Source organism: Melanotaenia boesemani, chromosome 24 (assembly GCF_017639745.1).
Source record: "Melanotaenia boesemani isolate fMelBoe1 chromosome 24, fMelBoe1.pri, whole genome shotgun sequence".
Classification (NCBI taxonomy): Eukaryota; Metazoa; Chordata; class Actinopteri; order Atheriniformes; family Melanotaeniidae; genus Melanotaenia; species Melanotaenia boesemani.
This window is the reverse complement of record NC_055705.1, coordinates 5,264,350-5,291,329: the sequence shown is the minus strand read 5'-3', so window position 1 is coordinate 5,291,329 and position 26,980 is coordinate 5,264,350. Positions and strand designations below refer to the sequence as shown.

Here is a 26,980-nt window from a genome sequence, read left to right as displayed (position 1 = left end):
GGGGTGGAGGGAGATTGGGAACAGGTTCTGAAATCGAGAGCGATCACTCTACCCAATGAGCCACGCTGAAAATGATGAAAATGGAGTCGCTCAGAAAAACTTTGGGCACCATTGATGTAGAACAAAGGGTATTACATGCCGCATGTCTTGTAGTCTGAGGGTTGCCGGTTTGATCCTCGGCCTGTCGAGCTCATGTCGAGGTGTCCCTGAGCAAGACACCGAACCCCAAATTGCTCCTGTTGGGTCATGGTGAGCGCTTTGCATGGCAGCTTCTGCCATCAGTGTGTGAATGTGTGTGTGAATGGGTGAATATGATGTATATGTAAAGCACTTTGGGTATCATTCCAGGTACAGACCATTTACCATAAGGAGCAGCATCATTAGAAGGACATCAGACAACATACACAGTGCTAAAAGGACTTCTTTTTAGACCTCTGCGCTGTGTGTACAGCGACCAGCTGTTACTTGTAACGCAGGTCACATGACCCAGGCTGACGTGTGTGTAGACTGTCAATCAAAGTCTCGCTCAGTGCGCTGCAATCTGGAAAAATCCCTCTTAAATTATAATAAGAAGCTCATCTTCAGAATTTGCATTAAAAAACTCAGGACCCGTTGGGAACGTGGGAATCCCTCAGGCGGGCCCGCTAGGAGCGGGTAGGGAACGGGATTTAAATACCATCCCGTCTCCAGTTCAGACCAAGCTACATGGCACCAATTGGAGATTAAATTGACACATTAAATGTGTAGGAACAGTTAAGGATCTAACAAAGCCTCCTGGGTTATCTGGGAAACAGCTGGCTTGTAAACCAAAACCATCACGACAGGATTTTTTAAGCCCACTCAGGAACTAAATCAAGTTGTACTGGTCAGCAAAACATGAGCTCATGAAACACAGGACCAAACAGACTAAAATCCAGACAAGTGGGACCACGAGCGAGAAAATTTAGAAGAAAACAAAGCTGTACATCCCAACAACTATCCAGAACCAAACTGGGTCAAAGAGTCAGTGGTTCTGCTAGTAAGGAAGCGGATTCTCTAGACTACCACAGTAGCAGCAGTTTCAATATGTAAAGAACAACATTTCTCAGATCTCTAGGGAGTACCTTTGTGCAGAAGGGGTGTGGTTTGCAAAGCCTCCTGTCTGGAGCTCCTCCCTCTGCTGCGTCTGTAGCAGAAGAAGCTAATCTTGCGCTTCCTGGTGGGCTGGTAGCGGTACTGCGGTGGCACCTCCGGCTCCTTGAGGGGGGTTGTGTTGCTCAGGGGGGAAGGTACGGGCAGGGCGTAGCCCGGGCGAGGCTCTGGGGATGGGGGACTAGAACTAGTTCGACACCGATGGGTGAGGATGGGGCAGGATGAGCGCTGCACCTGGATGGGCAGGGACTGGTGGTGGGGTTTCCCATAGGCTTCTGGAGCAAGGAAGAGTTTCCCATGAGCCTCAGGGGTAAAAGAAGGATGAACATGGGGGTGTGGGGGGAGGTGCCAGGGGCTGTTGCTGACACAATGAAGGTGAGATGGGATGGGCTTTTTCTCACCAAAGGGCGACGTCGGCCTGTTGGCGGCATTGGCATTCAAGATGGCGTTGTGCTGCTGGTGGATTTTAGCGCTGAGCAGGCGGCGTCTCAGGCTGCCCTCTGTTTTTGGTTGCAGAGCAGCCATCTTTCGTGGTAGAAGTTCATCTCGCTCTTCATCAGGTCCTCCATTCCAGCAGTGGGATCCTACGCCAGGCCCCGCCCCCTCACCGCCAAGACACTCCACGTATGAAATCATCCTGTGGTGAATGGTGATTGGCTAAATGACTAAAGAAAAGCTGTCATAATAAAAACCTGTTTTCAATCTTGAGAGGTCAGGTCATCATCAACGATGAAATCTGACCAAAAATCGATTCGCTCTGTCAGAAAAGCTTCAGATTTCAGATTCAAACCCAGCAGCTCCATGAAACGTCTTCCCCAGAAAATCCTCAGAACCTCTCCAAAACAGTCCAGCCTGTTCAGGAATCCAGAACCACTAGAGTCCCCCCTCTTCCTGAGTCCAGAACCACAAGAGTCCCCCCTCTTCCTGAGTCCAGAACTACGAGAGTCCCCCCTCTTTCTGAGTCCAGAACCTTGACGGTCCAACAGTGAATGTGTTTTTCTTCGGAAGAGTTGCAGGTGCAGCGCTCCGTTTCTCCTCCTCTCTCAAACTCTAATCTACTAACAAGGATTATCCAGGTCTGCAGATGGCAGGTGAGGAACAGGTTTTCACCTCAACCCTCATGCCACATGTTCCCTGTTGCTGTGTTACTGGGTCATATCTGGATCAGAACCAGGAACAGAAGGTCGGTGTCCGTCATGGCTTAATTAAACCTCAGCTGCATATGTGAAGCTGTAAGATAGCAGCTTTCTTCTGGAAACATGGCTGTGAGCCACTCTGCTGCACCGACTAACACGCTAAAACTTGGATTAATCCACAGCTGAAAATAGTCACCAACAAGTGCACTGCAGGCTACACCTAGTCACTGTTAAAGGATTTACCAGAACCTTTTTAAAGCGTTATTCAGTTACTAATGACCCCCCCCACTGTTCAGTTCAACCAAAACAAACACAAAGAACGACCACAAATATGGACAGATAATGTTTATAAAGAGGCAAACAGGCACAAAACACACACAAATCTACAAAGATATAAGATTTAAAAAACTTAAAAAAATTTAAGAAGACTTTAACACACAGAAAGATAAACAGATCAAATACACAGAGACATTAGCTGCAAACGGAGGAAAGAAAACTTTCTGAAAGAAGAAACAGCAGAAGCAGATTAAACACAACAACAAACCTCCACAAAGAGGCAGAAAACAGCTCAGAGATTTATTTTGGAAAAAGTTATCGTCACGGAGATGTTTGGTCATTTAATCCGTTGTTTTCCAGCCTGTCCTGACTGAACCTTCTGGAAGGAAAACTGCATCTCTGACATCCATCAGGAGGAAACGGACGCTCCTCGTGGCTGCCATTAAATCCCAGAATATTCTCTCTGCCTCCAGCTCAACTTCCCTCAACGACAGAAGCTCCATTTTCTCTCCAGAAGGTTCATCAGAAAACACAGCTTGTGGTGTGAATCTCCAGCAGTCTGCAGCGACTCTGCAGGATCCAGGATCCTTTAGATTTTCCTAACTTTGACACTGGTGTTTTATTGCTGGCATTTTCTGGGTCTGCAGGACATTTCGATGCTGCTAAGCGAAACGCATCACCACAAAAAGACCAACACAGGTTCAAAGTCACATCAACAAGCACAGAGATGTAACAGGATCACAAGCTTCACTAAAACATTCAAAGCGAAAATGCACCAAAGATGTGCACCAACTGCAGAGAAATGGCAAAAACAAACAACAAGAGAGACTAAAAGGATCACAAAAGAATGTAAAACTGCTTTAAAGAACCCAAAACTACAGTTTTTATCAGAAAAAAAGAAGAATCTCAACCTCAAAATGATCATAACAAACCAAATTCAAATAAAAGAAACTAGGGGTGGGACTCGATTTAAAAAAAATCTAATTAATTACAGGCTTTGTAATTAATTAGTCCCGATTAATCACATTTTAACCACATACAATAGTTGCTTCAAAAAGCAAAATTTTTAAATTTAAATGGATTTTAGTGGACGACTGAACCAAATAACAAACGCAGACAGTCATATTGTAAACTCAGCGTGTGTTAATTGTATTTTAATTCCATACAGTGTCATGGTTCCTGGGTTTAGGAGTGTTCTCTGGTTGGGGTTTCTGGTTTTGTCATGTTTAGTTCAGTTTGTAGTTTTCCCTCATGTGCTCTGTTTTCTGTTCCTGGCTCGTTTGATCACCTGGTCTGATTCTCATCCGTTTCACCTGCTCCTCATTACTCATTCTGTGTATAAATGCTCCCTGGTTTTCAGTTGTCTTTGTCAGGTCCTTATGTGGTTTATCCCCTGTAATGTGTGTTTCCCTGTTCCTGAGTTTTGGGAGAATAAACATTTTTGCCTGCACCAGTTCTGCCTCCTGCCTGACCTGCCTGCGTTTGGTCCTCACCTCCGCCCACACACAACAGACAGTAGAAACAGAAATAGAAGACATCCCTGGCCCAACCTGAACAGACCTAAAGTTAAAGAGTCATTTAAGCCCTTTAACCAGCAGCTCCAGCTGTTCTCTGGTTGAGAATCTACATCATGTTCCAGATCTTTAACTTTCTACATGTTTCCTCCATGTTTCATTAACAGGCATTAATATGTGATGGCAACCAGGACGGGATCAGCCAGCAGCAGCTTCCCATCTGGTCCTGGAGCAGAGGGGAACGTCTCCGGATCTGGAGCTGGAAGCTAACAGAGGGGGAGGGGCCTGTGGAAGGGGGAGGGGCCTGCAGCAGCACCTGCGGCGCTAACGATACCTGCTTTCTCGGCAGTCTTCAAAAGTTCCCGATAACACCAGAAAAAGTCGCTAGATTTTAAAGAGAGTAGCTAGACTGGCTTGAAAACTCACTAAATATAGCAGCAGACTGGCTACGTTGTTAGCCGAGCTCTGACATGCACCCGTCTTATCGACACACCAGGAACTTGTGCGCTAACAAACGTTCTGCCTTTGAAATTCTTGCATTAGAAATTTATTGTGTTAATTTTTTTAATGCCTTCATTTTTTTTTTATTTATTAATTGTGATTAACGCATAATTAATCCACCCCTAAAATAAACATAGAACGACCACAAAGATATTTAGGGAACATAGACCTGCAGAGCCGAGCAACACGAGGTGTTTTTTCCGTGGCAGCGCCCTTACAGGCCTTTCTAACAGGTTCGGTTTATATGTGGACACGGCCCAAAGTGAACATGATTCACAGCGATGCATAAAAAACAGGGATGGGCAACTCTGGTCCTCGAAGGCCACAGTCCTGCAGGTTTTAGATGTTTCATAATCCAACATACATGATTCTAATGAAAAGAATCCAACAGCTTGTTGTCAAGTCTGCACAATGACCCGTGAATCTGAGAAAGGCGTGTTGAAGCAGGAAGCATCTAAAACCTGCAGAACAGTGGTCCTCGAGGACCGGAGGGGCCTGTGTGAAATGCACGAGGCAGCCATGAGCCAGCAGTGAAAGCTACCCCCAGAATTTAACCAGGCGCACTACATCCGCCTCACTGGAAAGACACGTGCATCCAACCAAAGAGGTACAAAGTAACTTTAAAAAAAAAAAAAAAATGACCACAAAGATATCCACATATTCCCCCTAAAGTATAGCAAAATAACAATAAACAGAAAATAAAAGAAATAAAAACCTCAGTAGAATGAGACAGTCTGAAGGACATATAAAAAAGTGTCATGGGTATGAAAACAACCTGAAAGTAAACGTAATATGATCCACAAGCGCCTGAAAAGACTGAAAACTGTGACAATGAGGTGCAAAATGAAAAGAAAAGCAACAACACAAAGAGACAAAGAGAACCAGCGCATGTGTGGATAAACTTCAGCGGCAGGTCCCATCATGAGGGAAACCAGGCTGTGTTTGTGCTGCAGAGGCAGACCAGCTGTGTTCAGGAGGCTGAATGGGATGTCTCAGCGTGCCTTGACAGGCCGCCACTCATTAACACACAAACGCAGAAATGCATGACCCACAACGTCTGCCACGAGCCACACCACTCACTTTCAACACAAATACCACAGCAGTAGTTTTACTGTAACCATAGTAACGGCTGCTCAAAGACCTGCAGCAGCTGTAATCTGGAAACATTCCCTCCATTAACCCCCCAACACACACACACACACACACACACACACACACACACACACACACACACACACACGCACGCACACTGCAGAAAGGTTATGAAGATAAGAGTGTGTGTTCACACCTTTACGACCACGAGCCACATTTTAACTTCTCCACGCGCTCTCTCTCTCACCTTTGAAGCAAAGCATGATGACCTCGCTCGCCCAGCGTCCTCGTCTAAGTAGTGTGTTTGAATCTGAGCAAAGACTGAAAGAAAACACAGATTCTTCCTCTCTCACTGTCTCCCCTCCCTCTTTTGTAACACAATAAGAAGCCTATCCTCTCTCTCTCCTTCTCTGCTCACAAACCAATCCTCGCTCGTCCCTATCTCCCTCCATACTAGGGCTGGGTGGATGGATGCAAATATCAATATTATCGATACCAAGACTAGTATCGGTATCAATACCAGTGTAATGAGATGGCTATTGTTCTTACAGAGGGCTCTGGGGGCAAAAAGCCAAAGAGTGTGAATGAGAGTCAACCAGTAGGGCATGGGAACGTGATGTCATGACACCAGCCCCCCAGTGGCTGATGGGAAAAATAGCCATCGTTGGAGGCCACTCATGAGGCGCCGTGATGGACATGGGGAGAACTTGTTGCATCGTGGGTTGTAACGCACATGATCGACAGGGAAAAAATAGCAAATGTCTTTTTATTCTTTTTCTACATAAAAAAACCATCAAGGGAGTTTTGTGTCCAAAGTAACAAGGAGGAGGCGGACGGCGTGGATATCCGTCGTGGGACTTAATTTCACTGATATCCCAAGCTGGTCGAAAGTGTGCTCAAGACATTTTCATTCTGGTAAGTTTGAGCATTTCAAACACTTCGTGGGACGATTGTGTGCTTATTTTGCTCTGTAGCCGAGAACATGAACAGTAGGTTCCTCTGCATGTTTTAACTAGCACCAGTCGACAGAGCTAGCTAGCAGGCTGTGTATTTTCATAGAAATTGCAGGCCTATATTTAAAGTATTTTCTTTTTTTCATTATTAGAAAAATTTCATTAACAGAAACCTTCATTCATTTGTACTGTTGAGGGATCCTACCTAATACTTTGATGGGGTAATTTAAACCATCCTACCTGCACAAATATAGGCTACTGTATAAGGTTTATGGGGTCATTTACACTGTTGGATCATCCGACCCTCATAAATATATAGGTAGCGTACTTTGATGGGTTAATTTATACTGTTGAGGCATCACAGCTGTTTTGTGAAACTTTCACATTGTTAAACTTAATTTTGATTTATTTATATGTTCATAGAAATGATAAATTCTTTAAATTATTTCACTAATCTACACTGTGGAATCGTCTTACCTGCTTAATATGCTTTAAAAGGTTGTATTCTTTGATGGGTCATTTAAACCGTCCACTGTATAAACTTTATTTATAGCACACTTTAAGACAACATCAATTCAAACAATAGCAGTCCTTAGTGTGATAGATGAAGCAGGTGTTGGAAACCTTCCTCAGAGGTTTTCTCCATATTGACATAACAGCATCACACAGTTGCTGCAGGTTTGTCGGCTGCATCCATGATGAGAATCTCCCGTTCCACCACATCCCAAAGCTGCTCTACTGTACTGAGATCTGGTGGCTGTGGAGGCCGTTGGAGTCCAGTGAACTCATCGTCATGTTCTAGAAAACAGGTGGAGATGATCTGAGCTTTGTGACATGGTGCATTATCCTGCTGGAAGTAGCATCAGAAGATGCTCCACTGTGGGAAACGACTTGATCGTAGTTAGGGTGTCTGATGATGTAAGATCCAAAACATCCAATGACGTCAGGAAACATCACTGATGATATGTCCCAGTGCATCCAAGATATTTTTATACACCATGGAGAGGTGAGTAAAGCATGTTTAAAAATCTTTAAGTTTGCCTGTAAAAATCTGTTTCCCACAACTCTGTGGCAGTGGACAATGGAACCAATCAGCTACCTCAAAGTATCTGAGCCATTATTTATTAATTATTATTTTATTTATTATTAATTTAAGGTGTTTATCTCTAATCTGTATTTATTTCATTTATTTATTTTAGATTTTTGTGGTTATACTGCTGATCCTCTATCTTGCTTGTTGTATTGGAATTTACCTGCTGAATGAATGAAGATAGTTTAATAGCTGAATATACTGTTAATAACTAATATATCAATTTATTAAAAATGCTACAACTACAGCCTTTGTCTGGCTTGTATTAAATAAATAATGCAGTTTTATTTCTCTTTTAAACCTCTTTTTCATTGAAATCCTAAAATTGTGGAAGAGATCTCGCGATTATTAAACAACAGGCGAGAGCTCAGTAAGACGGAGTATTGTGATTGGCTTATCGTAGATAACTGAAACGATTTCATTGGCTGGGCTGGAGGTAAACACGGAAACGAACGGAAGCTTCCCCGCGGGTTGAAGCTACGGGGCGGGTTTGTTCCCAACAGGATGGTTTAGAACGGTTCAGGTTAAAGTGCTGCTGGTTTTAGAGTCAGTTCAGTCCGAGAAGCTTTAATTGAGACAAACGGAGGCAGCGGAGCTGGCAGGTGGGTGGAAAGATGGTTATAATGGTGTCTGGTAAAGCTCGTTAGCCTGTTAGCTGCGGTCTGTTAGCCCTGTGATCCAGAACGTGCAGCCGCAGCATCCGTCACATAACACGCGAAGGAGTCTCTGTATCGAGGTGATGTACTCAATGAGCTTTTGTGTGTCAACTTTTAATATAATGTTTTATTTATTTGTTTTCTAAGACTAGAATTAATCATTATTAGCAAGTTACACTTAGCTCATTTAAACCTGGAGTGTTCTGAGTCGGTCCTCTGAGACCACCGTCCTGCAGGTTTGGGGGGTTTCCTACTACAGCTCACCTGAATCAGATTACTGTGTCAGCATGTTTGGGAGAACTTGATAAGCAGCTGTTGAGGAGAGCCTTTGAATTTGAGTCATGTTTGATCAGGGAGACATCTAAAACCTGCAGGATTGCGGACCGAGGACCGGAGCTGGACGTCTCTGGTTTAAACCATCCGACTAGTGAAAACTAAATATAAGGTTCCGTTAGTTATAACAAAAATTATAGAGGAAAAGGCCATTTGTATTTTTCATTTAATGTAAAATCGCAGCAAATATGGGTCAGTTACCAGTTATTGCAGAAATTTCATTTTATTTTTTGGCCAGAAAATAAACATTAAGAATATCTTGAGACCAGTTATTTTCTTTTCAGCTTTACATGTAAATGATTTTATAAAAACATATGAAATGTCTATATATGTTACCTGGAATTGTTTGCAGCGGTCCTGATCAGATTAATTTCTTCATATATCATTTTGTTGTATTCTTTGAAAGTGGTCTTCATCAACAGTTCTCCAGTTTTCTGGAGGTCTTTCAAACCTTTGGTCCTTGTACCCAACCATTTTTAGAGGAACATAACCCTGAACCTGACCTCTGAATCCTTCAGGCGGAAAAAAGGCTCCTAACCCGCAGGATGAACCAGAGTGTTGTCAACAAATAACAGCCAACTTAGTAAAGAACCATTTGTTCATCATTTGTTCCAGTTCTTTAGTTTTATGTGTGAAAACCAGCAAAGATCAGACAGTCTGACAGAAAACAGGATTTCAGCAGCAACAAGGTGATTCCCAAACAGCTGGGAGCTGGAAACCTGGCTTATCTCAGCCTGGAGGCAGAAACTGGACACGAGGAGGACAAAAGAAAAAGAGTCAGGACTAAAAAACATCTACAGCAAATCAACAGGATCTGAATCCAGCAAAGACCTGAACCAGGACCTGAGAGATGCATCTGGACCTTCAGCTGTCAAGAAGCCGTTCTTAAGGAAGGGAGGTAGGTCACATGACACAAGAACTGGACTGAAGTTCAGTGGAAACGCGTCTGGTTGATCCTCCCCAGAACCTGGACCTCAGCAGTATTGGAGCAGTGTGGGATCATCTGGACAGAACGGAATAAAAAGAGCTTTGGAAAGTCCTTCCAGGATCCTGGAGAACTATTCCTGAAGACTACTGAAAGACATGATGAATAAAAGAATGAATTCCATTTTCTAATTTCTAAAATTTGATGATCAAATCGTTTGAGTCAGACTGGGTTAATAAAGTTGTTGTTGAATCCTCTTTGCAGTGATGTCCACCATCATTCAGAGTCGGGGCGAAGTGGGCGGCGGCGTCGCAGCTCACCTCCGGTGCCCCCGCTGCAGCCATTTATCCAAGAGCCACGCCCACCAGCTGTCCCACATCGCAGCGTCTCACCCCACCTCCTTGGACGGGATTGCCATGGGTCGCCTTGGCAACATCCTGATGTACCAGAGCAGCGGGCGGCTGTTCCACTGCTCCGAATGCTTCTTCACCAGCCGAGACTTCACCAAACTCTACAAGCACATCATCACCAAGCACTGCATGAACGAGAGGGAGGCGGGAGGAGGAGGCAGCGGTGAAAGAGGAGGTGAAGGTGGGGATGATGGGAGTGACAAGGGGGAGGAAGAAGAGGAGAAAGAGAAGGTTGCTCTGAAAAGCAAGGAGAGCATTAAGACTGAAGAGGAGGAGCAGGGTGAGGCGGAGCAGAGAAGCTTGTTGATGTTGGCCGACGGAGGCTACCGCTGCCTCATCTGCAGCTGGAAACACAAGCAGAAATCCGTCATCGTCAGCCACGTGGTGCGCAAGCACGACCTCCCCAAGGCCTACGCCACCCAGGCCATCAAACGCGAGGCCATCATGGCCGGCCAGACGCAGGGCGGCGGGGCAGAGGACGAGGAAGGGGGCGGGATGAGCGAGGAAATGGTGAAGGAGGAGGTGGCGGCCACGGCCAAGGTGGTGGGCTTCATGTCCAACCGCTTCGTCTGCCTCATCTGTGGCTGGAAAACCAAACTGAAAGGTACCCCACACCATCCGACAGTCTGATTCCAGCTTCCTCTGTGACGTCAGACATTCATTATTAAAGATTACTTGTTGTGTACGGAAGCTGAAGGTGGCCAATACTGAAAACATTAACATCATTATATCAACATAACGTGATATTTAAATCCCAAAGAATTTCTTGAATTGACTGTTGAATTACTGTTAAAACTATGAGAGTTCAGGAAATCCCCGGTTCAAATATTGTTACAGCTGCTGACCAACAATTACCAAATAAATACAAGCTAACCGCAGATTTTCAATCTGACCTCAATACTAAAACAATTCAAATGTAAATAAAAGCAGAACCTCATCAGCTCATATTTTATTACCAGTAGAACAAACACACATCAATATGAGCTGGCTCCGGCCGGGGCCTGTGCCCCGCGACCTTGGGGGGGCTCTGGCCGGGGCCTTCCTCTGCTGCCCCCTGAGCTACTTTTGTTCAGGGTTTTTGTGTGTTTCTGGTACTTTGGTTGTTGTAGTGATACATGTTTGGTTTTTTGTCTCTGCTCCGTTTAGGTCCAGCAATATTATTTAAATTTTGTAATTCAAAATAAACAATAACTTAATTAAAAAAATAATTATCCAGAGGAGCCTTCTATCCATAAAGCTTCTCTTGGCAAAGCAAATGTGCTCAGCACAACCCAGCAGCCACACCATCATTCTGCTGCCACCATGCTGGACAGGACAAGGTAAAAAAAGAGAAATAAAATAAAAAGGAAAATCAGAGCTGGTATTGAATCTGATGGCAGCAACACATCTGGAAAAAGTAGTTCCAGGGTGATGTTCAGCACGGTGTAAAAAGTAGTTCCAGGGTGGTGTTCAGCACGGTGTAAAAAGTAGTTCCAGGGTGGTGTTCAGCACGGTGTAAAAAGTAGTTCCAGGGTGGTGTTCAGCACGGTGTAAAAAGTAGTTCAGGGTGGTGTTCAGCACGGTGTAGCATCTCTTCTTCTAACATGTCTGGAAACATCTGGGAAGTGAGGAGACCAGTTGCTGGAGTTTTAGGAGAGGAATGGCCGTAATAATCAGAGTCATGTCCATTTATATTGTCCCATCAATTAATATCCTAGAATCTCACTAATTTACGCATTAACAGAGCCAGCATTCCTTCCTGGCTGTTGCTATGGCAACAGTGTTGCTTCTGGTCTGGAGGAAGAATAATGGTCCAGTCCTCCATGCTGCTCTGCAGGGTTTCTCCATGTCTGCGATTGGTCAAATGCTGCAAACCCTGCCCCTTTTCTGATCCAGATGGAAAACTCTGGGTTGAATTACCGAGCTCACAACCAGCTTCGTAGGATTCAGGATGCTGAACATCTGGGTAAGTCCACCCAGGTAACAGAGAGATATCCGGGTATGTTAGTCCTGCTTCCTGGTTCAGGCCTCAGTTGCTGGAGTTTTAGGAGAGGAATGTTGTCCCATTCTGGTCTGATGCAGGATTCTAGCTGCTCTACAGTCCTGGACCTTGGTTGCTGGATTTCTGCTTCCATGATGCTCCAGATGTTGTGTACTGGTGAAAGGTCTGGACTGCAGGCAGGCCAGTTCAGCAGCCGGACTCTTCTCCTGTGAAGCCATGCTGCTGTGATGGATGCAGGATGTGGTTCAGCATCGTCTTGCTGAAATCTGCAAGGCCTTCCCTGGCCCCAGAACACAGAGATTCCTCCTGATTCTCTGAATCTTCTGATGATGTTCTACATGGTGGATTTTCAAAGTCTGAGGAACATTTTCTGAAATTGTTCCACAGTTTTAGATCCAATTTGTCTCTGATTGATGAACCTCTGTCCATGTTTCCATCTGAGAGACTCTGCCTCTCTGAAATGCTCCTTTTATACCAGTCATGTTACTGACCTGTTGCCAGGTAACCTGATTGGTTAAATAAATGCTCCTCCAGGTTCTGGTTTGTACCAGTTACTTTTCCAGCCTTTTGTTGCTCCTGTTCCAACTTTTTCCATCAGATTCACTATCAGCTCATATTTTCATCACATAGTGAAACGTCTCAGTTTCACCATCTGACATGTTGTTGATCTTCTACTGGGAGTAAAATATGACCTGATGAGATTCTGCTTCTATTTACATTTGACACGGTGTCCCAGCTCTTTTAGGAGCCGAGTATGTTAATAAATGCAGGAATGGCTGCTCTGAGCTTCCGTAGTGTTGAACAGATAAAAATGAGTCCAACTTGAACTTGTTGCTCAGGCTTCGTCATCAGTCATGTGGTGCGCTGCCATGATGTCGAGCGTCCGTACAGCTGTAAGGAATGTGGGCGGAGCTTCTTCCTGCCCAGCCGGCTGCAGCAGCACGTCAGGGTGGCCCACCGGCCCGGACGCTACGCCTGCCCCTTCTGCTACTTCCGCTCCGAGTACCTGGGGGGCTTCAGGAGGCACTGCAGCCGCTGCAACGCCCGGGAGGAAGACGGCGCTGAGGGCGGAGGGGTCGGAGCAGGAGGGGAGGAGGAAGACGACGGGGACGAAGAGGAGCCGGAGGAGAGGAAGGAGACGAGAGGGACGAGGAAACGGAGGAGCTCTGGGAGGGTGATAGAGGAGGAAGACCTGGAGGATGAGGATGATGATGACTGAATGGACGCCGTTTCTGTATTCTGTTTCATGAAATCCTAAAAAGTTTTTTTTTTTGTTTTTTTTTTCCAGAATTTTGGTTGTCTCTGTTCAAGCTTGATATGAAATTCTTGAATGTGAACCTTTTATTTAAATCAAACAAAGAAAACACCCCCAGCTCAGCGAGTGTCTAGAGAGAGGAAGAATCGTCCCAACATCCTCTTCACTGACAGCATGACCTTAAATAATATCTAGAAAACGCGACACCTTTCAAATGATTTCCACTACAAAAACAAATTTTCTTCTGCCGTCTGTACGACGGTCAACCCGTCCTGTCTGCTCTCTACTGACTTACAGACTCAGTTCACCGTCAGTGTGATGAATAAAAATAAAATCCAACATGTTTCCATCATGAGAACCTCAGACTCAGGCTGGTGGATCTTCTTCCTTTAGGTTTGTGGATCCGTGTAGAACCTGGTTTGTCCACTAGGGGGCAGATTACTACCTAAACAACACCTGCAGTTTAAAACTTACCACAGATCAGTTAAACCAGCTTCTCCACCTCATCAGCTGTGATTGGACAGTTTATATTTTACTTAATCTAATAAATCTGATCAGAAAGTCCCAGAGAGGTGGGCTGCCATGTTGTGGAGGGTTAGGAGTCAGACTCAAGGGCCCAGAGTGGTTCACCTCTGTTGGCACTCCAGGGACTCAAACCCCAGTTCTCCAGAACCAAGCCCACCTAATTAGAATTATTACAATGACAATGACTGAGCTTAAATGCTCCCCACCACCTGAGCTCTCTGTGCCACAGGTAAAATGTCTTTAACGCCACATTCATCCCACAGTTTTAGAGTTTTATAGTCAACGTTTTCTACGTGGAACCTGGAAGTTGTCTCTCCTGTCGACTCGTTTGATCTGAATCCAGTCCTTTTCCCGGTTTGTGCAACACTGCTGTGAAAGAACGCTATCAACAACAGAAAAACCTCCTCCTGCAGCTCTGCAGTCGGATGCGGCTCAGGGTGGCATCTGGAGGTAGAAGCCATCTGTCTCTGGTTGGTGCTACAGACGTCAGATGTGTCGGGGGCACCACGCCCCCTCCAGGGCGGCCATGTTGATTCCTCTCAGGTTGCCGAAGTTGTCTCCGTCCTTCTCGTCGTCTTTGTCGCAGAAGTCCTCGTCCTCGTAGCGAGACGTGAAGCTGGTGGACGGCTTCTGCTGCAGAGAAACCAAACAGAGCAGGTTTATCTCTTTATGTTCTTCTGAAAACACACATTTAAATTCTTTGAAAAGGATAAATCTTAAATCATCTGGAACCTATGTGTGGGATGAGCAGCAGAGTTGAGCATGTGGGTTGCACCTGTTAGAACCAAACAGCTGGTGTGGGTACCAAAATAATCTCTAACATTCTTTCAACATTTAACCCATTTTACTCCCATATGAGCGAACCAGAATTGTCATAAATTTGGGCACCCCTCTGAGACAATTTCACAAAAATAATCAATAAAACTGAAGAACTGATGACTTTTTTTTTTTTTTTTTTAGAAATCAGATCCTTGAAACTGGTTACCTTTGGATGAATAAACATCCCAGAGCAAACAGAACACAGAGTAAAGCAAAGGGTCTATAATGATCTAACTACCTACTTTTCCAGCCTCATCCTTCCCAACGAGCACCAACACAACCATATTCCACCAGACACTCCTTACTGCCTGTGTCTGATGAGTTTGGCTGTGTAGAGAATGTTCACCAGAACACAGACGGGTAGGACAGATCCTCCATGTTGGAACCAGTGTTGTGTTTACATCTGTCCACCAGAGACGTCATCTTTTCCAGGGTTTCTGTTTTCCATCTTTGCACATGTCAGTACGAAGAGCACGAGTTGGTATGTAGACCACAGGTCAGTACAAAGACCACAGGTCGGTACGAAGAGCACGGGTTGGTATGTAGACCACAGGTCAGTACAAAGACCACAGGTCGGTACGAAGAGCACGGGTTGGTACGAAGACCACGGGTCGGTACGAAGAGCACGAGTTGGTATGTAGACCACGGGTCAGTACAAAGACCACGGGTCGGTACGAAGAGCACGGGTCGGTACCTGGACTACGGATCAGTACAAAGACCACGGGTCGGTACGAAGACCACGGGTTGGTATGTAGACCACAGGTCAGTACAAAGACCACGGGTCGGTACGAAGACCACGGGTCGGTACCTAGACCACGGGTCGGTACCTAGACCACGGGTCAATACAAAGAGCACGGGTCAGTACGAAGACCACGGGTTGGTATGTAGACCATGGACTGGTACGAAGAGCACGGGTCTGTACGAAGAGCACGGGTTGGTATGTAGACCATGGACTGGTACGAAGAGCACGGGTCTGTACGAAGAGCACGGGTTGGTATGTAGACCATGGACTGGTACGAAGAGCACGGGTCGGTACGTAGAGCACGGGTCGGTACGTAGAGCAGGGGTCAGTACAAAGACCACGGGTCAGTACAAAGACCACGGGTTGGTATGTAGACCATGGGCTGGTACGAAGAGCACGGGTCGGTACGTAGACCACGGGTCGGTACAAAGAAGTCGCTAATTAGCATTATCAGCTGAGTACATATAGTTGTAATGGATGCTGCCATAAAGAGGGACGTAGTGGGGAAGTCAAAAATTGATAAAAAGACAACCTAAAATGTTTACAACAGCTAAATAAATAAATAAAATAATAATTCTGTCAATGTTTTCTTCACTTTTTTTAAGTGTCTGGAACATGTCACACCACTTTTAACTTTTTGAATATTTTTGTCCACACTCTTCAATAACAGACTTTACTTTCAGACGGTAAGCCAGCACAGGATCCTCCAGCAGCAGCTTTGTACGTTTCATTTTCAGCCTGGTCATGAAACAGAGGTGAACGTCGCACAGCTGCTGCTGCGAGAAGACCAAGCCTCGTATGAGAGGGTCTGCACAGAGTTAACTACCTTCATTCACGTCAGTCTCCAAAAGTCTCCAATAATACCAGAAAAACTCACTAGATTTGTCTTTAGTCGTTTTTTTAAGTCGCTAGAGGGTCTGAAAACTCGCTAAATATAATGACAAAGTCACTAAGTTGGCAACACTGAGGAATAATAAATTCCTCCAAGACCCGCCTCTTTTGACACATAAGCCAATCACAGTGCTCGTTCATCCCGCTCACACACACATTGGCTGTCGTCTTCTTCGTTGGTGCTCGTCTCTTTTTCTCGTATTGAAGTTAGAGTCGGTCAACCAGCAGCTAATCTGCGCCTTACTGTGAACTACTGGGCTGAGGAGGTGGACAGAAGTTTGTTAGCGACTAAATAAATTCAGTTATAACTACAAGAAAAATACCGACAAATGTTTTGGTCGCCATTGTGCGAGTAGATGAAAAATTCACCGTCTCACATTTTAGTCGCAAAATGCGACCATTTGGTCGGAGTCTGGAGCCCTGATCTGCTTCCTGTATTTGGATCACTTGAAGAGCCCGAGACTAAAGTTTGTAGGCGAACCAGAGTTCGATCTGCGCAAACAAACTAGGGCTTAAATCAGAAGGACGGCTGTGAAGGCAGCTTTAGAAAGAGATGCGACAAACCCCCCCAATCCTTTATGTGCATCTTAGTTTAGTCTGTTTGTGTTGCTGTTATTCGACAGTTTTCAGGTTTTTTTCATGCCTGAGTTGTTGTTTATGTTTTTTCCAGGTCCTTGAGGCCTGTGTTTGTTTGTTTGTTTGTTGTGTAAACACTGCAGAGAAAGATGTGAGGGATCTGAAATCGTTCCAACTTAAATCCAAGCGTAACGATTCCACACGTCATCATGTATAAAAGCTGGAATGAAACGTTTTACCAGTCGACCCACTGGCTCTCTGTAGGGGGGGCAGACCATGTGGAAGCGAGGGATGGCCACCTGGAAAACTTCTTCTTTGTTGGCTACAAGAGAAACAACCATCAGGACAACAACAACAAGCTGTGTGTTTTTCCAGCTGTTTGGTGGGAGGAGTCAGTCACCCAGTCTGTGGAAGGTGTAGTGACCCTCCATGTACTCCGATGGGGTGGAGAAGGTGGTGCAGCTGGCGTACTCGTGCACCTTTCCGGGCGTCATGATTGGAAACTCTCCTGCACAGAAACACAGGTTCAGCCACCACTCTCAGATAACAGTGGGGTCATGTGACGGCGGCGACCTACCGACCACGCCGGGCCCCTGAACTTCATCCACGATGCCGTCGGACGTGGTGATCTTCCAGTAGCGGCTGTCCAGCTGACAGGCAGCTTCAGGTGAGGCGCTGCTGGACATTTCTATTCTGCAAACACAGCAGTCACAGGTTCAAACCCCACAGAGACACGACGTGTCGGCGGTCCACGCTGGAACGTACCTGATGCGGTAGGTGAAGAAGAAGTGAGGCGGGTGGACGGACGAAAGCTCTGGCAGGAAGGAGGTAGAAACAGAAACGGTGATGTCACCGGTGGTTGCCACGCAACCTTTCTCATGCACATACCTGCAGACACAACACAAGGAAAACTTTAGGACTTTTCCACGTAGAGGCCGCATCCCAGGTTCAGAGCAACGGAACGTTTACCTGAAGATCTGGTCTCTGATGATCGGATATTCTCCCGTTACCACGTTGTTGACGTAGGTTGTGAACCACTCCAAGAAACAGGAACCTGAACACACACATAGTTAGCTACAGACTGGTTTCACTCTTACCACAGTGTGTTGTCTCGTGTGCAGATCTTGAGCATGACATGTCAGTGCAGGACTTCCTGCTTTTAGCTTTCTGTTAACTTTGCTGTGCACATCTGCTCGTACGGCCTTAACGCTGCGCGGATGTAAAATGCTGCTAGTTTATAGAATACTGGATGTTTTAGGCAAGGTAAAATACATTGTTTTCCTCTTTATTATATAAACTGTCTAGACCAGGAATCACCAACTCTGGACCTCTGCAGTCCTGCAGGTTTTAGATATTTCCTGGCTGGAGCCAAACCCCTGGATGGAGAGTTTGATCTGACCTGCTACAGAGTGCTGCCACCTAGTGGTGGATTCTCAAAACCTTCTGAGATTTTAGTTTTTAATCTAGAAATTTATTTTTCTTGTTAATGTTTGAGATTCCTCAAATTCCCAAAAAAACAACAAAAAACCAAAAATACTGCTAAAACGTTGCAACTTCCCTCTGGGATAAATAACACACATTCCTCTTCATTCTAGCACGTAGGATGAAATCATGACGTTCCCGACTCGGTTAATCTGTTTTCCCCTCAAACAGTTTTTGTGAAAAAAATGGACTTCCAGTTTTTACTTTGGCAGGGACTGACAGCCTGAATGTAAAACCATGGCAACAGACCTGTGATGAACATGTCGATGGCTGATGGATCCTGAGCCGTCTGATTCTGTGGGACGAGAGACAAGAAACTCAGAACGACCTCTTGTAACGTTCGTTGTGACTGGTCAGGTAGACAGAGTGTACGTACGGGGCAGGGGTAGAAGCTCTCGCAGATCCTGCGTCCCTCGGTGGGCTCCAGGGCCATGTACTGGCTGAGGCCGGTGTGGAAGCAGAAGGTGAGCGGGAGGCAGCGTCTCACGCCCTTCCTCTGCTGGAAGCCCCCAGCTGCCGTCTCCACGTCCAGCAGGACCTCCGACCGGTAGTGGTTGGACAGGGACATGCTGCCCATCAGCCTGAGGACACAAAGAAAGACCAGTCAGACTATGGGGGGTTGGCCCAAGCAGAGGACAGACCATGAGACCAACACCGACCCTGGGATCACCAGCTTCTGGCCGTTGTGGATGCGATATGAGCAGCGGTAGTCATCTGGAAGCTTGCAGCCGATCTGAGCCTCGATGTTGTTCAGCTCCTCCTCTGTGGCGCCCTCTGAACAAAAAAAGCACAGAACAGCTTCAGCTCCAAACTGGAGGGAAGAAATCAGATTTTCTACTTTCCACCTGACCAGCCCGACACGTCTGTGTCACCTTTGAGTGATGCGATCATGCGTGGACACCGCTGCTGCAGGAAGCTCTTCAGCTGATCCCAGGCTCTCTTCAGCACTGCGTAGTACTGGATGTAGCGGCCCAGATCCAAGTAGTGCTGCTTAAACAGGCAGTACCAGGATAGGCTGCTCTGCACCCGGTCCGCACTGAACACACACACACACACACACACACACACACACAGGTGTGTTTAGGCTACGTGTAGCTACAATTGGACTCTGACTATGTTAAAGTGAACTCACTCCGTCAGCAGCCAGTGTTTGCAGCATGGGGATTTCCACAGAGGGCTGTGTTTGGACAACTCGTTCAGCCTTCTGTTCACAAAGCTGCAACTGTACACACGCAGGAGGTCAAGTTAACACACACACACACACACACACAGGTTTGTTAATCGAAGTGTTTACTGTATGTATTATTCTGCAACAATTGTCACCTTAGTTGTGTTTTTTACTAAGTGCTGCTTACATAATTATAATAAAACTATTCTCCTTGTGATTGCATAAAGTCTTCTTTACATACTTTAATATTTTGTGCCGATTTCAACTTAAAACGCTTCTCATTATTACATCAGAATAAATTAATAATTAACACGCAAACGTAAACAAACTGCTAGCAGCTGTTAGCAGGCCAAGTGTAAACAAGATCTTTATCATGTTTCTACGGGTTTAAAAGTCGCTGTGTTGGCTCGTCGCAAGTGACAGCTCCAGTTTCCGTAAATTTTCTTTCTTAAAAGGTCCTGTAGACAGCTGGCAGAGACTCATTACCCGTAACTTTAGGAGAAACGGTAACAAAAACAACAGCTACTTGCTAAGCTAACGAGCTACTGTTAGAAATGAACGTGTTAGCTCTGCGGTTTCTTCACGTCACTGTGCGGAAGAAAACCATCGTTGTTTGTTGTCGCTCTGCTCCGCGTGTTCAGGTGTGTTGTCGGATACATACTGGACCAAATCCCTAAAGCTCAGGTAAGATAAGATGTGCAGCAGCGGGTCTGAGGGAAGATGATCCATCTGGAAGTCCGAGGAAGCTGCCATTGTTAGCAACACTTCTTCTTCGTCTGACCTTTTAACTGTAGTTGAATCCAGCATTTAACTGCACCACTGCCATCTACTGGGGGGGTTTATCTATTTATTTATTTTAATTTGCTTTATTGAATGTTGCTCAGTACAGTAACTAACAGACAAAAACTTAAAAAAACAAACAAAATAGACAAAAACTTAATGTTTTACTGGAGTCAAAGCGTGCTCCGTCATCGCGATGATGAAGTTTAAGGTGGTCTGCGCTGTTTTATATCAGTCTTTCCATAGTCTGGGGCTTGCGACAATATCAAACGTGGTTGATATTATTGCAAGTTGCAGTGACAAAGCACAATCAACAACCAATAGATGAGCTCTGACAAAAGCAGAAACAGGAATCCTGACAGTCAGAACGACGATAACGGAGGGAAAAAAAGATGTACAAGAACCGGTGATGAAATGTCATCGTGGACGTCCAGAAGAGGAGCACATGGTGGAGCTTGTTGCAGATCAGCCCTGCTTGTTCGATATCAACTGTCCTACATATCACAAAAAAGCTAAAAGAATCTAGTTTTAGTCTTGTAAATATTGACAGTCTTGTAAAATGTCAGTCTGAGACTAGACTGTTACTAAAAACTCCAAACACTTGTCTTTAGATGTGAGCAGGCGTCAGCTGATCGATTTCCAAGACTCTTTTCCAAATCTTTTCAGAGTCTTGTCAGAGTCATGTCAGGCTAGCATGAGAAACAGACATGAACAGCACACGAACATGTAACACCAGGGAATCAGATAGTTTCATAGATTTGAGGGCTTTTGGCTTTTAGAATGTTGGATTGTTGTAAATATTACTTGAGTTCCTTTACAAAACTTAAAATGAGGGTTTGTGAGTGGCAAATTTAGAGTTATGAATTTTCTACTCAGTAAGGATCACACACGCACACACACGTCTGCACAGAACGTGTCACATGGTGCATCACCATGGTAACCATGCTGGACCCAGAAGACGAATAAGCAGACGGACAGACAGTCTCGTGCGCGTGTAATTTGGTCATTTTCAGGGAGCTTAGCTATCCGTCGCTTGACACAGAAGAAGAAGCAATACCACCAGAAACCACGGGGGCAGCGCTGAGCAGAATAGCTGACATGCAACCAGCGAACGAAACAAACCAAAGAAGAAGAAGAGGATCAGGACGAGAACAACAAAGAAAAATGAAGACGAGCACAACAACTGTAGAAAATGCGCAAGCTTTTAAAAACGCTATATGTGAGTGTTTGGCATTGGAAACAACTTTATAACGATGCATTACCGCTGCTAAACGGTGTCTGAAACCAAGAGCGGCTAGCGGGAGTGAACTCTGAACTCAGCACTGCCCCCTAGTGGTAGAACAATTTAACTTGACTTAACAACCATGGTGATGAAAAAGACACATGAAAGTATGAGGATGGCGATGTGTGACAATGTTTGAAACCGACGTTGCTATTTACGTATGTAAGGGAGCAGAAATGGGCTTTTAGACAGAAAACACAAAGCTGAAGTTGGCTTCTGATTGAGAGTTCAAGGGATATGAGTAAAGGATAATTCCACTGCTTTTTGGAAGCTTAAACATATTAGCCCAGGTGCTGTTAAAACTGCAGGACTTAGAACATTTTGTTAATTTTAGGCATCTAGACCACATTGGACTAAGTCCTGTTGAAAATTACTGAAAGACTGAAACACTGCAAATATGGGCTAAAATCATTCTGTAGATATATGGGTTCATTAATGTACAGTTTATAACTAGTCAAGCCACTATTCTGTTTCATACAGTGCACAAGCTACAAATTTAATTTATTTTTACCTTTCTTACCGTCTTTGACCATAGAGAAAAAAATCACTTAAGACTGGAATGAATGAATAAATGAATGAATGAATGAATGAATGAAAAGAGAGGAATCATAATTAACAGTGAGTGTGTTAAGTCTGAGACTTTTTTTCAGGTCCACAGCAACACAGACAGGTACAGACGGTTATTCCTGCCAGAAGCCATCACCCTGTTTTAAAGCCAATAACAATGATAATAATAATAATAATAATAATAATAATAATACTTGCAGGAATCAGTAATGTATCTATAAAGTAATTTACTAATATATCCATCCACCCATCCATCTATTCACTTTCTACTGCTTATCCGGGGTCGGGTCATGGGGGCAGCTGGGCAGCAGGGAAACCCAGACTTCCCTCTCCCCGGCCACATTCACCAGACTAACCTGGACTAACCTGAAGTGGACTGGACTGAATTGGACTAAACTGGACTGAACTGAACTGGACTAAACTGAACTGAACTGAATTGAACTGGACTGGACTGGACTGAACTGAAATGAACTGGACTGGACTGAACTGGACTAACCTGGACTGAACTGAAATGAACTGGACTGAACTGAACTGGACTAACCTGGACTGAACTGAAATGAACTGGACTGGACTGAACTAACCTGGACTAGACTAGACTGAACTGAACTGAACTGAATTGAAATGAACTGGACTGGACTGGACTGAACTGAAATGAACTGGACTGGACTGGACTGAGATGAAATGAACTGGACTGAACTAACCTGGACTGAACTAAGCTGAAGTGAACTGGACTAAACTGGACTGGACTGGACTGAGATGAAATTAACTGAACTAACCTGGACTGAACAAAACTGAACTGAACTGAACTGGACTGCACTGGACTGGACTGAACTGGACTAACCTGGACTGAACTAAACTGAAATTAAATGAACTGGGCTGAACTGAACTGGACTAACCTGGACTGAACTGAACTGAAATGAACTGGACTAAACTGAACTGAACTGAACTAAACTGAAGTGAACTGAACTGAAGTGAACTAAACTGAACTGAACTGAACTGAACTGAAGTGAACTGGACTGAACTGAAGTGAACTGAAGTGAAGTGAACTGAACTGAACTGAAGTGAACTGGACTGAACTAAACTGAACTGAACTGAACTGGACTGAACTGAAGTGAACTGGACTGAACTGAACTGAACTGAACTTAAGTGAACTGGACTGAACTGAACTGAACTGAACTAAACTGAAGTGAACTGGACTGAACTGAACTGAACTGAACTGAACTAAACTGAACTAAACTGAACTGAAGTGAACTGAACTGAAGTGAACTGGACTGAACTAAACTGGACTGAACTGAACTAAACTGAACTGAACTGAACTGAAGTGAAGTGAACTGAACTGAACTGAACTAAACTGAACTAAACTGAACTAAACTGAACTGAACTGAAGTGAACTGGACTGAACTAAACTGGACTGAACTGAACTAAACTGAACTGAACTGAACTGAAGTGAACTGGACTGAGTCTGTAAAAGTGAGATGACTGTTGTGAATCGGTGCTGTACAAATAAAGAAGAATTGAACGGCCTGAGGGTCCTCGTCCTCTCGTCCAGCCTGGTTTCAGGTCGGATCTGGTGGAGGTCTAGATGGGATTTCAGGAGCAGTGATGTGAGACACACAGACAAACAAATCTCGTCTTTTGCTTGCAAATAGTTTTTTGTTTTTATGTAATAAATACAGTTATTTACATAAAAGCATAAATTATCCGTCCCTCAGTCAGAATCAGCTAATAGAGCAGTTTCGGAGCTTTTTATTGGTCAGGGTGTAAAAAGTTTTCTCCTCCTCCACTGCATCCCCTTTCCTCCTCTTTCCCTGCTCTCACTTCTGTTCGTCTTTGTTAATGATGTTTTTCAGGAGTGTCACCAGGGGCTTCTGGCGTCCTTCCTCCCAGCTCTTCATGAAGCCACCGTAGCGTTTGCCTGGTGGTGGGCCGCTCCAGCGGAAGTGCTTCATCTTGTACGAACCATCCTTCTTCTCCTGGAGGCTTCCCAGGAGCTGCTGGTGCTCCTCTGCCTCCTCCATCGCCTCCTGAGCCTTTTCCTCCTCTTCCTCAGCTGCTGCAGCTGCCATAAGCTCATTGGCAATCTCCCGCCTTCTCATTTCTCCGGGGAAAACCTCAGAGGACTCCTCCTCTAAGCCGTTGGAGGTGTAGACTTTGACCGGGCGGCGTTTCCGGCCGACGGGCTTCCCCCAGCGGAAATGCTCCATGGAGTAGGAGCGCTTGGCCTGAGGAGAGGACGAGGATGAGATGAAGGATGAAGACTCAGATGGAGGAGGAGGCTGGAGATGGGCGTTGCCTGGGACGACGGGGGTCTCGGCATTGAGGTCGGAGCGGCAGAGCTGAATGCACTCCTGCAGGAGGAGGAAGGTGGAGGAGGAAGGTCAACATCATGATGAAGTAACAGCATCAGAGATGTGGTGCTCAGTGAGGTTGTGAGTGGTGTGTTACCATCATGCTGCTCTCAGAGCTCAGCTCCTGGCAGCTCGGATGCTCCCAGCACTGACTGACAGCTCCCCTGGCCCCGCCCACAACCACCACAGCCACCAGCAGCCACACAGGACACATCCTCCTGTCGACCAATCAGAAACAAGAAGTACATCAGATTCTTTTTGTACTTGAATCTTTAACACCTGAAATAACATCAGAAAATTCTTTTTTTTTTATTTGGAATAGTTTTATTTTTCCTTTTACAAAATGTAAAAATGAATTTAAGAAATTAATAATTTGCATACATTATTCAATATTTGACATATGTGACATGTCAACATTGTTGCAGCACAAAAAATGTCCACCATGGGGCAGAAGAGCAGAATCAGACCGTACAACGGGGTTGGATTTTAACAGAGTGATGCAAAAAGTCTCTGGATTTATTAAATATGACATACACAGCATAATGCATCCAAAACATTCTTTTTTTGTACAGTATTCTACATTTTTTCAGTCAGTTATTTAATGTTACTGGATGTTTATATGTACTGTGATAGACCGGCGACCTGTCCAGGTGAACCTGCCTTTCCCCTGCTAATTGCTGGGATGGAGTCAGGCTTTCCCGCGAGCCTGAATGAGAATTAGTGGTATAAAAAATGGATGGATGATTATATATAAATACTAACACAAACATACTTTTTTGATGATAAATTTTTGCAAGTTAAAAACTGTCACTGCTGTGTGGAACTCCATTTTCACTCAAATATCAGTTCAAAATATTTAATTCAGTGTAGTCTAATCTAGGGGTTCCCTGGGCCAGTCCTCAAGATCTACTATCCTGCAACGTTTAGATGCAACCCTTCCCCAACACACCTGAATCAAATGAATGGCTCGTTACCAGGCGTCTGCAGAGCTGAAGAACATGTGGATGAGGGAAATGAGCCATTTTATTGAGGTGGATTGAAGAAGAGTTGCATCTAAAAGTTCCAGGATAGTCGATCTCGAGGACTGAACTTGGGCACCCCTGATCAAATCTAATGACACACACCTTGAAGAAACTGTACTTCATAAAATTTTCTAAATATCAGTTTTCATAAAAAATGTAACATTTAAAAAGCATTTTAATGTACAGTTAACATTTATTTTCTAAATAAATTTGATATCTTGTTGAACAATAAATCAAAGACCTTCATATGGGGAATAAATGTGGAGGAAAATATGGAAATGTGGAGGTATCCATATTTTCATTCGTCCATTTTCTACACCGCTCAGTCCAACTCGTCCCAGCAATTAGCAGGTTCACCTGGACAGGTCGCCAGTCCATCACAGCAAACTTTATCTACAGCTCAAAAATGGCTTTGGTTGAAAATGATGTCTTTTTAAATGGATTTTTAATCTTATCTTTAAATTTTTATCTAAAAATCTATTTTATCATTATCAACTTTTTTGCCACTACAACTTTATTATTATTATTATTAATATTTATTTATTTTGTTAATTAAAAGAGATCCTCACCGCAGTCGTCTGTTTCTTGGTACCTCCTCTTCTTCCTCTTCTTATTGCTGGTTTCTTGTCGTCGGGCCGTCGGATGAAGCTTTTCTTGCTCCTCTCGTCTTCTGATGCTTCGATCAGTCGTCCCACTTTTATATTCTGTCTGTCAAGGACACACAAACGGAAATACACACAAAAACACACCCGGATGACGTGATCCCGAGCGTTCATTCATGCTCGTAAACACACACAGCAGCATGAAAATGGACAATCAATGGAATATCTTCCTCCTCCCACACACTTTATTTTTCAATGAAAACTCCCCAAAATGAAGGTTTTATTTTCAGCTCTGTGTATTTGAGCTCTAACACGGATTTTTCTGAAAAGTTTATTATAGATTTACAGGATTCATAACTTATCATGTATTGTTATTTTCTGATTTTTGAGGCATAAACTGGGTAAAATAATCAATAATTGTTTCGAAAGAAGGAAACTTTTCCCCTTTAAATGAGTTCAAAGCTGGAATTAAAAACTCGGAAATCCATCAAAGCAGAATAAAGTGTTAAAAGATAAAAACATGCTGTATAAATCTCCATTTACTGCAGTGCTGCAGTTGTTTGTTAAATGTCAGACGGCAGGTTTGGAAGCTTAACACTGAGGCGACATGTCGTCATTGGAAGGGAAACGGGATTCAGACCTGTGGATCAGGGTGTACAGTTACAAACCCACACAGCTGCTGCACTAAGTCCCTTTGTCTGAGTCCTCGGTGTCACTAATTCTGACCCTGCACAGGGTTTATCTCGTTAAATGGACTCCTGGAGAAAGGTGACGTTCATTCTCCAGCATTTTTACAGGTCTGGGAGTGCTCTTTACAGCTGGAAGCTGGTCTCATTAAGTCTCCTTTCCCTAAAATATTTAAACCATCTAAGATTCTACTTTTGCTACAACTGAATATGGAAAAGCTGTGACACAATCTAAAA

The 26,980-nt window shown here is 44.5% G+C and overlaps 3 protein-coding genes across 5 annotated transcripts; 1 reads left to right on the top strand and 2 right to left on the bottom strand.

The window, feature by feature from the left end:
• Positions 1-8,128: 8,128 nt before the first annotated feature.
• On the top strand, positions 8,129-13,322 carry LOC121635581 (chromosome alignment-maintaining phosphoprotein 1-like). Of its 2 annotated transcripts, none has more exons than XM_041978838.1 (3): positions 8,129-8,295; positions 9,872-10,621; positions 12,838-13,322. In XM_041978838.1, exons 2-3 carry the CDS (start codon positions 9,874-9,876, stop codon positions 13,215-13,217), a joined length of 1,128 nt encoding a protein of 375 aa, XP_041834772.1. In that variant the 5' UTR covers positions 8,129-8,295; positions 9,872-9,873; the 3' UTR covers positions 13,218-13,322. The 2 variants fall into 2 exon arrangements, with proteins under 2 accessions (XP_041834772.1, XP_041834773.1); XM_041978839.1 differs by lacking the exon at positions 8,129-8,295 and adding an exon at positions 8,297-8,429 and having other exon boundaries at positions 12,838-13,242.
• A 181-nt stretch (positions 13,323-13,503) lies between these two features.
• fbxo3 (F-box protein 3) lies at positions 13,504-20,250 on the bottom strand. Of its 2 annotated transcripts, none has more exons than XM_041978817.1 (12): positions 20,118-20,250; positions 19,421-19,510; positions 19,161-19,324; positions 18,948-19,062; positions 18,665-18,869; positions 18,538-18,583; positions 17,776-17,860; positions 17,572-17,694; positions 17,384-17,499; positions 17,207-17,314; positions 17,046-17,128; positions 13,504-14,411 (listed from the first exon to the last, which is right to left on the bottom strand). In XM_041978817.1, exons 1-12 carry the CDS (start codon positions 20,207-20,209, stop codon positions 14,265-14,267), a joined length of 1,374 nt encoding a protein of 457 aa, XP_041834751.1. In that variant the 5' UTR covers positions 20,210-20,250; the 3' UTR covers positions 13,504-14,264. The 2 variants fall into 2 exon arrangements, with proteins under 2 accessions (XP_041834751.1, XP_041834752.1); XM_041978818.1 differs by having other exon boundaries at positions 13,504-14,408.
• A 3,468-nt stretch (positions 20,251-23,718) lies between these two features.
• On the bottom strand, positions 23,719-26,133 carry LOC121635602 (pro-opiomelanocortin-like). The gene is made up of 3 exons (XM_041978875.1): positions 26,025-26,133; positions 24,531-24,651; positions 23,719-24,433 (listed from the first exon to the last, which is right to left on the bottom strand). Exons 2-3 carry the CDS (start codon positions 24,645-24,647, stop codon positions 23,900-23,902), a joined length of 651 nt encoding a protein of 216 aa, XP_041834809.1. The 5' UTR covers positions 24,648-24,651; positions 26,025-26,133; the 3' UTR covers positions 23,719-23,899.
• Positions 26,134-26,980: the final 847 nt, after the last annotated feature.